At 48.8% G+C, this 15,014-nt stretch overlaps 1 protein-coding gene across 8 annotated transcripts in view; it reads right to left on the reverse strand.

Moving 5' to 3' along the window:
- FANCI (FA complementation group I) overlaps positions 1–15,014 on the reverse strand; it is a 202,576-nt gene that overhangs the window by 4,566 nt on the left and 182,996 nt on the right. For 6 of the 8 annotated variants that reach the window (XM_085849819.1, XM_085849818.1, XM_085849816.1 and 3 more), the window contains one exon: positions 3,290–3,376. The exons of the other annotated variants lie outside the window; for them this stretch is intronic. In XM_085849819.1, coding sequence (XP_085705945.1) covers positions 3,290–3,376 — 87 coding nt within the window. The remainder of the gene's footprint in view (positions 1–3,289; positions 3,377–15,014) is intronic. 8 annotated transcript variants of the gene reach the window in all.

Below are 15,014 nucleotides of genomic sequence, written 5' to 3' on the forward strand. Positions count from 1 at the left end.
CAAAATCACTCCTGGTAATATTAAATACTAAATAAACACTTCCCGTCATGAAAAAAATCACTTTCGGAAGTATAAAATTAACTTTGGGGAAAAAATAATTGAATAAATAAATCAATGAACACTTCCGGTCATGATATCCCAGTACGCATCATTCCCCATGACAAAAACCGGAAGTAAAAGGGTCGTAGCCGATGACACGGATTCCAAATTGCCAGAGTATTGTGTTGTTTCCGATTATCTCATGTGCACGCGTTGAGTATGAAGCTCACTACGTTCGCTATAAACAAACTAGCTGGAGTACCCGGCGTTGTCCGGAGGAAAAAATAGGAATAAGTAAGGGGTAAATTGTGGTGCTTAATATTGTTGCGGTCACGGGTAACGAGACACCAGCTTGTCACTCAGGGGGATTAATCCCCGGTTGTCTTCAGTAGAGCTGGACCTGGGGCTACCGCTCACAATTAACGTTGTGGTACGGTGGGTTGTTTTTGAACCACGAACGCCACCCAGTCAACCACGAGTTCCAGTGTCCACCGTCTAATTATTCCGTTTAACTAGAGGTCACGTGGTTACCTGAGTGGGGAGCGTGCCCTCGGCAAAGCACTAATGTTATCTCGATTCGATTTTAATTAGGGCGGCCGAGCGTTTTAACCGCTGGTGCGTGCCGACTATTTTGGTCAAATCTGTGGAAATTACCTCCCAGCCTATCTCGGTTCAAACAATGCTAGACCAATGGAAGGAAAGGACAAACACGGACAGGTTGGAAATCGACAAATGATTAATTAATCATAAAATTAATAAATGGCAACAACATTTTATTTTCTCAGGTAAATAAAAGCAAAATTTCAAAGCAAAATCAATCAAAATGCCAGGAAAGAGACAAAGAGCAGATGCTAATTGGGGGTTGACTTACTTACAGCTAAACACAGACATGGGTACCCAACAGATCATTCGGGGGGGCGGGGAAGAATCGTCTCGCTCACCAGAGTAGTCGTCCGTGAAGTGAAAACGTCCTGAAATGTGTGCGTGCGTGTCACGTCCGTCACCAGCACCCAGCTTTGCCATGCACCCTCTCGCGGTTCGAGACTTCGACTGGCCTTGAACGCCAGTCGAAGTCTCGAGGGCACCGAGATCGTCTCTCTCAGGTTTAGACCCTGGCGTTGTTGGTGACCGACCCGTGCCTCACTTGTTTGCGGCGCTGCTCATACCCACACACGCACCACACGCTCGCTTGCCCAAGCACTGGATAGGACGAATTGTCTCGTTGTTGGCGCTGGTCAGACACCCGGATCTTGCTCGCTTCTCAAGCTTGCTTCTCGTTCTCTTCTTATCCCTCTCTGGCTTTCTTTCGCCCTGCTTTCTTTCGCCTCCGCTTTCCCCCTCGCTTTTCTCTTCACAGAACGTACCTCCCGTTTGTTTTATATCTCCGGGCAGTCTCCGCGGGTGCAGTCCGCCCCAAGCTCACCCAACCCACTGCGCACGGTTACCATGATGACCCGTGCGCTCTCAAAAAAGGCGGGCTTCAGAGCTCATGAAAGAAATGTGTGTAAACGTGTCTGTTGTAAAGGAAAAAGCTTCCATGAAGAGAGGGGATCTATCCTTTGCCGTTCTCAATGCATCACATTTAAGATCCCATTAGACATGGGGATGGGGCTAATCTAAACATGCATTTAAGGAAATAACTGTCTGAGGACCTGGATGTGTGGATGCATTTATCAGGCTGGATTCTGAAATCCGTAACAATATATATATATATCACATTTAATTTGGACACATTTCACATTTCTTTGTCGTTGTCAGTGCTCATGAGGCTGTCACGGAGGTTGTCGTAGTTATCAGCAAGCAAGTTATTTTGCTCCCGGCGGATAAAGCCCAGTCGCTCTGTTTAGATCTTGCAGTCGACCAGAAATTGGTGAAAGTCGTTGCATCTGCAGTATGTGGTTCTCCGAGTTGCTTGTTTTCTCTGATGATGATCTGGCGCTCTTCAGAGTTGTCTTCTGCAAGTACATCTCTTGCAGTCTTGAGCTCACGGACCAGATGGTCATTCGCATGAAACGACTTTGTGAGCATCTCAAGGATGTGTGGTTTGAGGCTGCTGTGGTTCCTGGCAGCCAGCTCCTTGGCATGTGAGTCCACGAAGTAGACCTGAAGGAACTTTGGCTGGCCCTCTACAGGTGGGAGCAAGCTGCCAATGCTGTGGAACACTTGACCTTGGATCCGGAAGCTCAGGTTCCAGCCCTGGACTTCAGCTTCCTTGTGCCCGAAGCTCGTCATCGCAAAGCTGCCATTATACGTCCGAATGTTGTCAAGGAAGTGCTTGCTGAGGGGACCTTCACCTGAGAAGTTCCTTCAGCAAGGGAGGAAGGGCAGGAGAGGGCTCAAAGACTACCTTGCCATTGCTGCAGCACACACCCTTTGTCTCTCCCTTGAACTTGTAAGAAGAGCAGTGGGTGCAGACTTGGTCCATTCGGCCGAAGTCTGCATGAGTTGTTGGGTCAGCCGGATCATACGTGAATGCCACCGTTGGCATTGTTGTGCTCTTGTGCACAGGCCAGTGCTCATGCTGCTGCAGTGCGGTAATGCATTGCCTCAAGTCTTGCATCACACTCTTCCTCAGTCTGATTTGCTTGCCGCTGTTGTTGCTGCTGTGCCTGTTCATTTAGCCTGGCTGATCGCTCTTCAGTCTCCTGTTGTCTCCAAGTGTGTTTTCGCCTCGCTGCAGCTGGCTTGGGACCAATGGAGCTCTTCCTTTTTCAGGGCATCTAAAATCAGAAAGTCAAATTTTGATCAGAAACTTTGTAAACGTTCACTGGTCTGTCCATCCACTGGTCTGTCTTTGTCTTATTTTGATCAGGTTGTGATTAAAAAAGTCGCGACGCGGAAAATCAATCAATTGCGGCAGAAAAATTGAAAAGGCCAAAAAAAAAAAAAAAGACGAATTTTTCCCGGCTTTTTAAAACGGTGTGCTGTAGTACCTCTGAGACGTGCTGATTCTGAATATGCCTTTCGTTTTGCTCTGTGATGCGTAGTTCTCGAGTTATAAGAGGACAAACAAACACACGACTACTTTATAAATAATTTTATGTAAAAGATGCTTTTTTCACATGAAAAGATGGGTCACCACCAGCTGTTCAGATTTACAAGACGGTAAGACATCATCATACATTCGGATCAACATTGCCAGAATCTTTTGATGAGCAGCCTTGCTACCTAATGGTCATACCCTAAAATTTGCCAGCATGTGAACCAATTTCCTTGAATCGCATGTGCCCGAAATGGCCAAAACACTCACCTTTGCAGCGCTGGCAGAGGAACTCTGACCTTGATTCCCCTTCTTCTTTTCTGCTCCAGCCTGACGGAGCTGCTCGCTTTGGACATTCTGCAAAACAACACATCCTTTTATGAATGACCTGTCCAGTGGAGTTCAGGTCAGGTCAGATATGACAGCATGCGCTGGAGCAGCGCGTCACTGCGTCCCAATATCCGTCGGTACTCCAGGGGCCTCTGTCTGGCCATCCCCCAGGCAGATGTCTGGCCCATCCCCATCTGCTTGAGATGATGATCAACCTGCTGCAACCACAAGGCACGTGGTTGGCCAATTGGCCTCCTCCACTCAGGAGGCTCGCTCGCTGAGAGAATCTGATGAGCAGGATCAGCATCAGGAAAACGAGCCACATGCCCACACAGCCGCAGCTGACGCTCACCGACTATGCAGGTAACAAATCTCATTTGAGTTTCTCTCAGCAACCGCCCGTTCGACACAAAGTCCGACCAGCGATAGCCAAGGATTCTCAAGAGACCTGGAACCAAAGGAATCAAGTCTCCATTTCAGATCCCTGGTCAGAGTCCAAGTCTCACGTCCATAAATCAAGACTGGAAGCACCAATGACTTGAAGACTCAGACTTTCGTCATCCTGCACAGGGAGCGACAGCACCACACCCCATGATCTAGTGAATGCATGACTACCCAAGTCTGACCCAGATGTCTATTGACCTCTGGCTCACAGCCAGCAGAGATATGAATATCACTGCCAAGGTAGGTGAATCTCTCCGTGACCTCAACATCCTCACCACAAACAGGTACAGACAAGATAACAGCATACAAAGATGTCATTGAAAGCCTGAATCTTAGTTTTGACTCAGGAAACCCATAATCCCAACGGCTCAGAATCTTCATTCAGCACCTCAAGGGCCCAAAAAGGATATCTCGTTCTCTGCAAAGATGACTGCATCATCTGCGAAATCAAGGTTAGAGATATTAACATTCCCAAACGATGCACTGCAGCTCGATTTCTCCAACATCCTCCCAATAATCCAATTCATACAAGCACTGAAGTGTTGGGGCCAGTGTTGTTGGCCAATTCAGCTCAAGCGTTTGAACATTGGTATTGCAGCACTCTCAGGTTCAGAGACCAGACAGGAGCGAGATCATGGCTGGTGGCTACACCTACTATTGGTCTCGTTGCTCTGATGGTTGCCATGCCCAAGGAGTTGCTGTAGCTGTGTCCAATAAGCTGACCCCAATGATAATTGAGGTAACACCGGTCAACAAGCGTATTATGAGATTAAGGATTCGTCACTCCTTAGGTGTCATTTCCCTGGTCTCTGTTTATGCTCCGACTGAGGCGAGTGATCTCACCGTGAAGGATGCATTCTACGCCACACTCGAGTCTGTGGTTGATCAGTGCCCCAGACGAGATACACTTCTAGTCTTGGGGGATTTCAATGCATCGACTGGAACTGATAGGGACGGTTATGAGGTGTGTGTTGGTCCCCATGGGTCAGGAACTATGAACCAGAATAGCACTAAGTTCCTTGACTTTGCAAGAAGTCATGGACTTAGGGTGGCTGGTTCATGGTTTCAACGCTCACAAGCTCATCGCTGGACTTGGTATTCCAACGCTGGCGGTGTGGCAAAGGAGATTGACCATGTCCTCATTGACGGTCGTTGGAGGATGATCCAGAACTGCAGGGTCTACCGGAGTGCCCAGTTCCTCAATACTGACCACAGGCTTGTTGTAGCAACTCTAAAGCTGCACCTTTTTTTTTTTTTTTTTTTTTTTTTTTTTTTTTTTTTATACCTTGGTCGAGGCTCGTATGAGAGCTAACACACAACTCACAGCAAGGAGGCATGAGACAAGAGGGGCGGGAGTGGAAGGGACAAAACATTGGGGAACAGACACAGGTGAACTGTGGAAGGGAGAGGGATGGGGATGGGACGGGGAACATGGCGAGGGGAAGATGGACATTAAAGGGACTTTCAGGAAGGAAAGCAGGAGAATTGAAGGAAGTGGGCTTGGGTGGATTATCGGGGGTAGAAAAGATCGAGGATTTGGATGGGGGAAGATAAGAGGTGGTGGTGAACAGCTGTTTTGAAAGCCTGAAGGGAAGAATGGGAAAGAATAGAGTGAGGAAGTTTATTCCAAAGGCGGGAAAAAAAGAGGAATGAAAGAGTGAAGATGAGCAGTGATGCGTGATTTTGGGTAGTTTTACCAGAAGGGGTTGTTGGGCGGACCTTGAGCGCCCTGTGGAAATGTGGTTGGGACAAATCGCAGAGAGAGCAGGGGGGCAAGGCTGGAGAGGAGTCGGTAGAAGACAGAAAGACCACCGACCAACCTGCGGTGATTGAGTGAGAGGCCCAAAGACTCAGCTTCATTGCGGGAGATGCCAATGATCTTAAAAGCCCTGGTTTCGACAGCGTGAAGTCGAGAAAGGTGGGAGGCAGGAGCACCAGCCCAGAGGGGAGAGCAGTACTCCATCAGGCTACGGACAAAAGCTTTGTAAGTGGTCAGGAGCTCAAGAGGGCCGAGGAAGGACTTTGCACGACGGAGGATTCTTTCCCAGTCGGCGACTGGCTTTTGAGGAAAGGTTGGAAATGTGACTTTCCCAGGAAAGGTCATGGCAGATAGTGAGACCCAGAAGCTTGAAAGAAAAGACTTCTTCCAGAGGATTGTTGAGAAAGTGGATGGGGGGTTTTGTAAACGGTCCTTTCGAAGAGACATAGTGAGAGTGTGAGATTTGTCTGGATTGAAAGACATGTTCCACGTGTTGGACCAGTTTGTGATTTTATCCAGATCTGCAGTGAGCGAAGAAGCTGCTGCTTGCCGGTCTGAGGGATGACAGATGGTACGGCAGAGGGTTGAGTCATCGGCAAAGAGAAATAGAGGATTTTCCAGAGAGTCCGAGAGATCATTGATGAAAACCAGAAAAAGAACAGGGCCCAGAACGCTACCTTGAGGAACTCCAGCCTGCACAGGAAGAGGGGATGAAAGAACTCCATTTAGGGGCCACACGTTGACTGCGACAGGAGAGGAAGTCTGCGAGCCATGAGTGGAGATGGCCTTGAATACCATGGGAAGAGAGTTTGGTGAGTAGGGCAGGGTGCCAGACTGTGTCAAAAGCACGTGATATGTCCAGGGATACGGCTCGGATTTCCTGTCTGGCATTGAGGACCTCCATCCATTGATGGGAGAGCAGTAGCAGCATATCTAGGGTAGAGTGACCTGGTCTGAAACCAAATTGATGATTGGAAATCAAGCCATTGGAGAAGAGGAAGGATTTCATGTCTGAAGCGATGATGGATTCCATAACCTTGCTGATGATTGGGAGAAGGCTGATTGGTCTATAGTTACAGGGATCTGTTTTTGCACCTTTTTATGCAGGGCAGTGATGTTAGCAGATTTCCAAGCAGATGGCAGATGACCTTGGGAAAATGAGAGGGTGAATAGAACAGAGAGAGGGTGAGCAAGAGCAGAAGAGCAGGCTTTGAGGACACGTGGCTGATGCCGTCTGGACCGGTTGCAGAATCTGACTCGAGGTTTGAAAGCAAGCTCTCCACCTTGTCAGGAGAAAAGGATACAGAGTCCAGGGACAGTTGGGTGCGACTGGGTAAAGTGGGTAGAGATAGTGATGGGTTTGGGACACAAGATTTAGCTGCAAACACCGAGTTTAGACATTCAGCTTTATCACGTGTGGAATCAGCAGTGCGGCCATTTGAGGTAAGGGAGGGGATGGAGGGGAACATACACCAGAAACAGATTTGATTAAACGCCACCAGGATTTTGAGGAGGGAGAGAGGTTTGAGAGTTCAGACTTGAGATGAGAAAGATGTTGTTTTCTGGCTCTCCTGAGGGTAGCTACACACTTGTTCCGAGCTTTGTGGAAAGAACTGAGATTGCTCCTCAGTTGGGTTTGCTTTCCATGAGGCAAAGGCAAGTTGTTTCAGGACAACTGCCTCGCCACAAGCTTCAGTAAACCAAGGGCGGGAGGAAGGGTAAGACAACTGAACACGAGAGGGGATAAATCTGTGCATGAGGGAGAGCAAGTTTCTTTGAAAGAATTCCCAGGATGAGTTGATGTTTGAGAAAGTAGTGATAGGAGACCAGTCTGTAAGTTTGATGGCTGCTCGAGACCCTGCCAGTCGGCTTGAGTGAAATGCCAGACTCGACGGCGGTGAGGTGGTTCTCTGATAACAGCCAGAGAGATGTCCACTTTAATAAGGACGTGGTCAGAAGAACCAATTGGAGCGAAGGAAGAGCAGCAGATATTGTCAGGGAAATTTGTCAAAATCAGATCCAGAAGAGATGGAGTACCATTGGTTGAGATCCGGGTCGGGAAGTTGACCGATTGAGTCAGTCCCAATGAGTCACAGAAAGCTTTTGCTGATGTCCCATGGCAGGTGAGAGAGGTACCCACACCTAGCCAACTGGCGTGATGACAATTGAAGTCGCCACATAAGAGGAAGAGAGAGTTTGGATGAGAAGATAGAAGATGGTCCATGTTTTCGGAGAGAGTGAGGTGTAGATGGAGTCATCACTGTTCGGTGGACGGTACAGTACACATATAAACATGAGGTGGGAGTGGAGGGGAAGCCGAAGCCAGAGTTATTCCTGGGGTGTGGGGGAGTGAGAGCAGTGCAGGGAGAGTGAGGAATAGAGTCTTTGATGAAGAGAGCAACACCTCCACCAGGACGAGGCTCAGGTCTGTCATACCGTAAGAGGGAGTAACCAGGGAGAGATACTTGGGAGTCAGACACGTCTTGGGAGAGGAAAGTTTCTGTTAGGCAGATAATGTCTGGTTTGTCAGTGGCAACCTGCATGGAAAGATCTGGAAAGGTTTGAGCGAAGGCCCCGGATATTTGAGGTCCACACTTTTAATGAAGAGGTAGGGGAGGAGGCTTTTTGGTGCAGGAGGTGGGGGGCGGGGGAGGGTCGGACGAGGGACGAGGGGGAGGTAAGGAGGGTTGCTGAAGGAGTGTGGGGTATTGCAGAATAGCGAGGGGAGGGGGCCGAATGAGGAGGAGAAAAGGCTCTGTGGTGCTGTGAGAGAGGGGGGACAAGAGACAAGGAAGATGGCAGTTGAGGATTTGAGGATGTGGGAGGAAGAGATGGAGGTGAGAGGGCAGTGGAGGAGGCAGGTTGGTGGATGAGAGGGGGCAACTTAGAGAAGGAAGAGTGAGGGGATGAAAGGTGGGAGAAAGGTGAGGGGGGAATTTTTGAAAGAGGTGAGAGGGAGGCTTGGAGGGAGAAGAGTGGGATGGTTGCTTTGAGAGTGAGAGTGAGGGGTGAGGGGGGTGAGTTGGCACTGAAGTTGGAAAAAAAGAATGGTTGATGGAAAGCGAGCATCCATGGCAAACTGTGGTTTTTAAAAGTTTTAGGTCAGAGATGCGATTTAACACAATTCTTGATGGATGCAATGAAGGCGAATTCAGAGCATGGAGAGAAGAAGCGCTGTAATAGTTGGATTTTTTAGGCAAGGAATGAAGGAGAGGTCGAAATGAGAGCAGTCTGTTAAAATAGCAGAAGAGTAGTGCATTGTGAAACAGTAAAGAGTACCACATGTGTGAGAGAGGAAGATGAAGCATTATAAGATCGTTTTTGTTGTTAATATTAATGTATGAGAGAGTTCAACAGATTAGGTCATGGAAGTGTAAAAAAAAAAAAAAGAAATCGAGGAAGACGAGGAGGAAGTTAAGAGGAAGAAGTAGCAGAATCGGGAGAAGGTTGTTGTTGTTGTTGTTGGGTTTTTTTTTTTTGTTGTTTTTTTTTTATTTTTTTTTTTTTGAGATAAGAAAGAGATTAGTTGGGAGAATGGGGGATGTTTGGAAAGTGGGGAGGATGAAAATTGAAGGTAATGGGGAGGATAGAAATTGAAGGTAATGGGGAGAAAAAACAAACAAACAAAAAAAAAACGATCGAACACCAAGTGGAACCGGTAGGCCTCAAGCCTAGGACTAGGCCTCAAACACCAGGTGAGAACGTCGACATAAATACTCACAAAATAGCACGATTTTTGAAACAAAACCGAACTAGGAACACACATTAACATGTAGGTGAGAAAATTAAACAGTTAAAACGGGACAAATAACAACCGGAACTTAACTTTGAGAATGTCAGCAGGGAGCCCCGAAGGAGACCTCTTGCCGCTCAAAACCGGAAGTGAACCGGAACTTCAATTAACCGGAACCGGAACCTTAATTCCTGGAGAATGGTACCATCCCAGCCGAGGCTGGATGTTGCCAAGCTCAGGGATGAGAGAGTAGCTGAGGAGTTTGCGAACAGGCTGAGTGGACACTTGGGGGGTCTGGGTGCTTTGGGGGGTCCTGAAGAGTTGTGGAGCGCCTTCAAGACCACCGTCCTTGATGTTGCCGGTGGATGCCTTGGAGCTCACCGCAGGGCAAAGAAGAATTTTGTCTCTCAAGGGACACTGGATACCATTGACCAGAGTCGCAGGGCCAGGCTCAATGGCAGAGCTGAGCTGTTCAGGGAGCTGAGGCGTAAAACTCTACGTGCACTGACGGTGGACAAGGAGGCCTATGTGCGAGGAATCTGTGAGGGGGTAGAGCATCACCTGTGGACAGGTGATTCTCGTCCCGCTTACAGGGGAATTCGCGCATTACGTTCATCCAAGCCCATCCCTCGGAGCACTACAGTTCGAGCAGAGAGTGGTAGGCTCTTGACAGAGGAGTCTGAAGTGAAGGCCCGCTGGGCCGGTTACTTTGAGCGGTTGTACCAGGCTGATACCCCAACTGTCGAGTTGGACGTCAAGGGTGTTACAATCCCTGTTGCTGACCCTCGAATCAACTGTGGTAAACCTACGCTTGTGGAAACACGGGCTGCGGTGAACCAGTTGAAACGGGGCAAAGCTCCAGGGATCTGTGGCATCCATGCCGAACTTCTCAAGGCTGGTGGAAATGCTGCACTCGTGTCGTTGCATGCAGTTTTGTGCTCTGCCTGGAACACAGGCATCATCCCAACTGACTGGAAGAGGGGCCTTGTTGTCCCTCTCTGGAAAGGGAAGGGTGATCGCCAAGACTGCAACAACTACCGAGGGGTGATGCTGCTCTCAGTGCCGGGCAAGGTCTTTGCTCGGATAATTCTCGATAGGGTTCGCCACCATCTGCTTGAGCACCAGCGTCCAGAGCAGTCAGGCTTTACACCAAAGAGGTCAACGATTGACCGTATCCTTGCACTTCGTGTCCTCACCGAACGCAGACGAGAGTTTCGGCAGGGGCTGCTTGCAGCCTATGTTGATCTCTGTAAAGCGTTCGATTCAGTGAATCGGGATGTCCTCTGGAGGATTCTTGGTCTTCGTGGGGTGCCACCAAAACTGATCGATCTGATGTCTGAACTCTACTCTGGTACTGAGAGTGCTGTGAAGTGTGGTGGTACCATCTCTGACTTATTTCCAGTTGTTACTGGAGTTCGTCAGGGATGTGTACTTGCCCCCACACTTTTCAGCACTTGTATGGACTGGATTCTAGGGAGGATGTCGGAGAGATCAAGTTGCGGTGCGTCATTTGGGAATGTCAAGATCTCGGACCTTGACTTTGCAGATGATGCAGTCATCTTTGCGGAGACTTTAGACATCCTCTTGGGGGCCCTCGAGGTGCTGAATGAGGAGTCGGAGCCATTGGGATTACGGGTTTCTTGGGTCAAAACTAAGATCCAGGCTTTCGGTGACATCTTGGATGCTGCTGTCCTGTCTGTGTCTGTTTGTGGTGAGGATGTTGAGGTCGTGGAGAGATTCACTTACCTTGGCAGTGATATTCATGTCTCTGCTGGCTGCGAGTCAGAGGTCAATAGACGTCTGGGTCGGGCCTGGGGAGTCATGGATTCATTGGATCATGGGGTGTGGAGCTGCCGGTACCTGTGCGGGAGGACGAAAGTCCGAGTCTTCAGGTCCTTGGTACTTCCAGTCTTGCTCTATGGGTGCGAGACTTGGACTCTGACCAAGGATCTGAGACGGAGACTTAATTCCTTTGGTACCAGGTCTCTTCGGAGAATCCTTGGCTATCGCTGGTCGGATTTTGTGTCCAACGAGCGGTTGCTGAGAGAGACTCGGATGAGATTTGTTACCTGCATAGTCCGTGAGCGTCAGTTGCGGCTGTATGGACATGTGGCTCGTTTTCCTGACTCTGATCCCGCTCACCAGATTCTCTCAGCGAGGGAGTCTCATGAGTGGAGGAGGCCAGTGGGTCGACCACGTGCCTCATGGTTGCAACAGGTTGACCATCATCTCAAGGAGATGGGGATGGGCCTGGCATCTGCCTTTGGGATGGCCAGACGGAGGCCCCTGGAGTACCGGCGGAAAGTGGACGCAGCGACGTGCTGTTCTGGCACATGCTCCCATACCTGACCTGACCTGCATAACCACATCTCACAGCACTCTCAGTACCAGAGTACAGTACAGACATCAGATTGACCAGTCTTGGTTGCACCCCATGAAAACCAAGATTCCTCCAGAGGGCATTCCGATTCATTGAATTGAATGATTTGGACAGATCAACATCGGCTGAAAGCAGCCCCTGCCGCTGATGGATCAGCATGGTACAGCGGACCTTCACTTTGGACTCCTCTGTCAAGAACCCACCACCCTCCACTCCAACTGGAGTACACCGAGGGACGGGCTTGGAGGAACGCAATGTGCAAATTCCCCTATCAGCAGGACAAGAATCAGTTGATCAAAGGTGATGCTCCACACCCTCACAGATTCTTCGCACATAGGCTTCCTTGTCCACCCTCAGTGCACGTACAGTTTTATGCTGCAACTCCCTGAACAGCTCAGCTCTGCCATTAAGCCTGGCCCTGCGACTCTGGTCAATGGTATCCAGTGTCCATTGAGAGACAAAATTCTTCTTTCCCCAACGGTGAGTTCCAAGACATCCACTGGCAACATCAAAGATGGTGGTCTTGAAGGCACTCCACAACTCTTAAGTATTCCCAAAGCACCACTCCCCAAATCCCCACTCAGCATGCTCACAAACTCCTCTGCTTCCCTCTCATCCTTGAGCTTGCCAACATACAGCCTCGGCAAGGATGGTACCATTCTCCCAGATTAAAGCTGCAACTTCAGAGCTGCTACCACAAGCCTGTGGTTGTTATTGATGAACTCAGCACTACAGTAGTCTCTGTAGCCCTGGATCATCCTCCAGCGACCATCAACGAGAACAGGTCAATCTCCTTTGCCACACCATCAGCGATGGAATACCAAGTCCAGCGATAAGCCTGTAGGTGCTGAAACCATAAACCAGCCATCCTAAATCCATGACTTCTTGCAAAGTCAAGGAACTTAGTGCGATTCTGGTTCACAGTTCCAGACCCATGGGGAACAACAAATGTCGCCTAACCATCCCTATCAGTTTCAACCGATGCATTGAAATCCCACAAGACTGGAAGAGTATCTCGCCTGGGACACGAATCAACCACAGACTCGAGCGTGACATAGAATGTGTCCTTCACGGTGAGATCACTCACTTCAGTCGGAGCATATACAGAGACCAGGGAAATGACACCTATGGAGTAACGAATCCTTAGTCTCATAATACGCTAGTTGACCGGTGTTACCTCAATTATCATTGGGGTCAGCTTATTGGACAGCTACAGCAACTCCTTGGGCATGGCAACAATCAGAGCAACGAGACCAATAGTAGGTGTAGCCACCAGCCATGATCTCGCTCCTATCTGGTCTCTGAACCTGAGAGTGCTGCAATACCAATGTTCAAACGCTTGAGCTCAGATGATAACAGAGACAGGTGATCATCCTCTCTTAGGGATAGGACATTCCAGGCACCCACCCGAAGGGACCGCCTCAGGTTAACCCAAGGAGACCGCCGTCTGGTGGATGACACCTTAGCACCACCCCGACACACACCACTGCAATCTGACCCAGTAATGTTACCCCGTGGTTTCCCTCCATTCATCAACGATTGGGGGTCCCGAAGGCTTTGCCCCAATCCCGTCATCCGGTGAGCTGCCTTGCGAAGGGAAGCTGCACAGGAGGTACTCCCACGGAGTGGGTTTTCAGATTTCTTTGCGTTTTTGTGTTTTGCGGAATGAAGGGTTTTACGGTGGCCGGAGTGCAAATCCTGCCACCAACCTCCTAATAAAAAGTAACCTAACTGCAGGAGGATGTCCGCAGACACAGTTGGACACTAGATATGGATGGCCGTTGGCTCACAAGGAGCTCCTCCGCCCTTTGACAGGTTTTGTTTTTAATCCTGCTACTGGGGGGTGTCCATATCCATACACCCTCCTCACCAAGGAACTTGTTGGGGGAGTCGTTTTAGTCACTGACAACCCGACCATGAAACAGGTTAGTACAGGTTTACATGGTACCTGGTGCAAGCAAGTCACAGATCTAATCTGGCATGACAATAGAGATAAACCTTTAAAATAGCCTGACCAGTGGAGTTAAACCTTTACAATTGCAGACATGTGAATAAAGATGAATGATTAATAAAGAAATACTATTATACCGTAATTAAGTTGAAGGTCATTAGAGCCAATTGTTCTTTGTTGAGCCCACTCTTTTTCCTCATCTATGTTAATGTCCTCTCTGACACTAGAACACCCTCTCTTCACTTTTGCAGACGACTCCACATTGAGTCGCTCAGTATCCCATTCTTCTGCTCAGCAGACAGCAGCTGCATGTGTCTGTGTCTGTGTCTCTCTCTCTCTCTCTCACAAGGCATTTGGCGGTAGCTCAATGGAGTACTGTATTGCTCTCCATGATGGGCTGACACCCCACCATCCAATCTGGATCTCCTGGATTATTATCTATTATCATACATTGCTCCCACTGCTCTCTGTATTCCAACCTTCCCTCTCAACTCCGGGTTTCATGCATTCTTCCAGGAACCCCCTCCTTGTCAAACTTCCATGTTCCAGGCTGATTACGCAGCTCAACTCCTTTATTCGCCACTTCTCCCATCTGCGGAACCACCTTCCAGAGGTTTTTCTGTCTCACTCTTCCCCCAAGGACTTCAAGTAAGCAATACACCACCTTCTCTGGTCATTTCCAAATTCTGACCCCCAATCTTTAATTCCCCCATTAACCTTTTCTCACTCAAACATTTTACTTGATAGTTTCAATGTTTCATCCTCTCCACTTTTCCTGTTTATTCATTTCTTTAACGTTTGTCCTACTGTCAAACCTTGCTCTTCCATTAGCCTCGCTCCCGTAAGTAAATAAAACTACTGTCAAACCTTGCTCTTCCATTAGCCTCGCTCCCGTAAATAAATAAAAATAGCACCGCAAAGCGGGCGTAACCACTCAACCCCTTGACGCAAACCAATTTCAAGATGGTGGCCATATTGAAAATCGCAGCACGCCCATTTTCGAAAAGAACCTTACTCGACTCAACCCCCACACACTCAGCAAAAATGGATTTAATCAGACAAGGCATTCTCCTCAAAATCGACGGAAACCAATTTCAAGATGGCTGCCATGGAGGCCACACTGAAAATCGCAGCGCGCCCATTTTCGAAAGGAACCTTCCTCTACTCAACCCCGACACACCCTGCAAAAACGAATTTAATCGGACAAGGCATTCTCCTCGAAAATCGACGGAAACCAATTTCAAGATGGCTGCCATGGAGGCCACATTGAAAATCGCAGCGCACCCAATTTCGAAAGCAACCTTCCTCTACTCAACCCCAACATACCCTGCAAAAAGGAATTTAATCGGACAAGGCGTTCTCGAAACTGACCCAAACCAAAAGTTGACAGACGGACGG

Source organism: Eptatretus burgeri, chromosome 12 (assembly GCF_056783735.1).
Source record: "Eptatretus burgeri isolate ZD-2024b chromosome 12, Ebu_testis_v1, whole genome shotgun sequence".
NCBI lineage: Eukaryota > Metazoa > Chordata > Myxini > Myxiniformes > Myxinidae > Eptatretus > Eptatretus burgeri.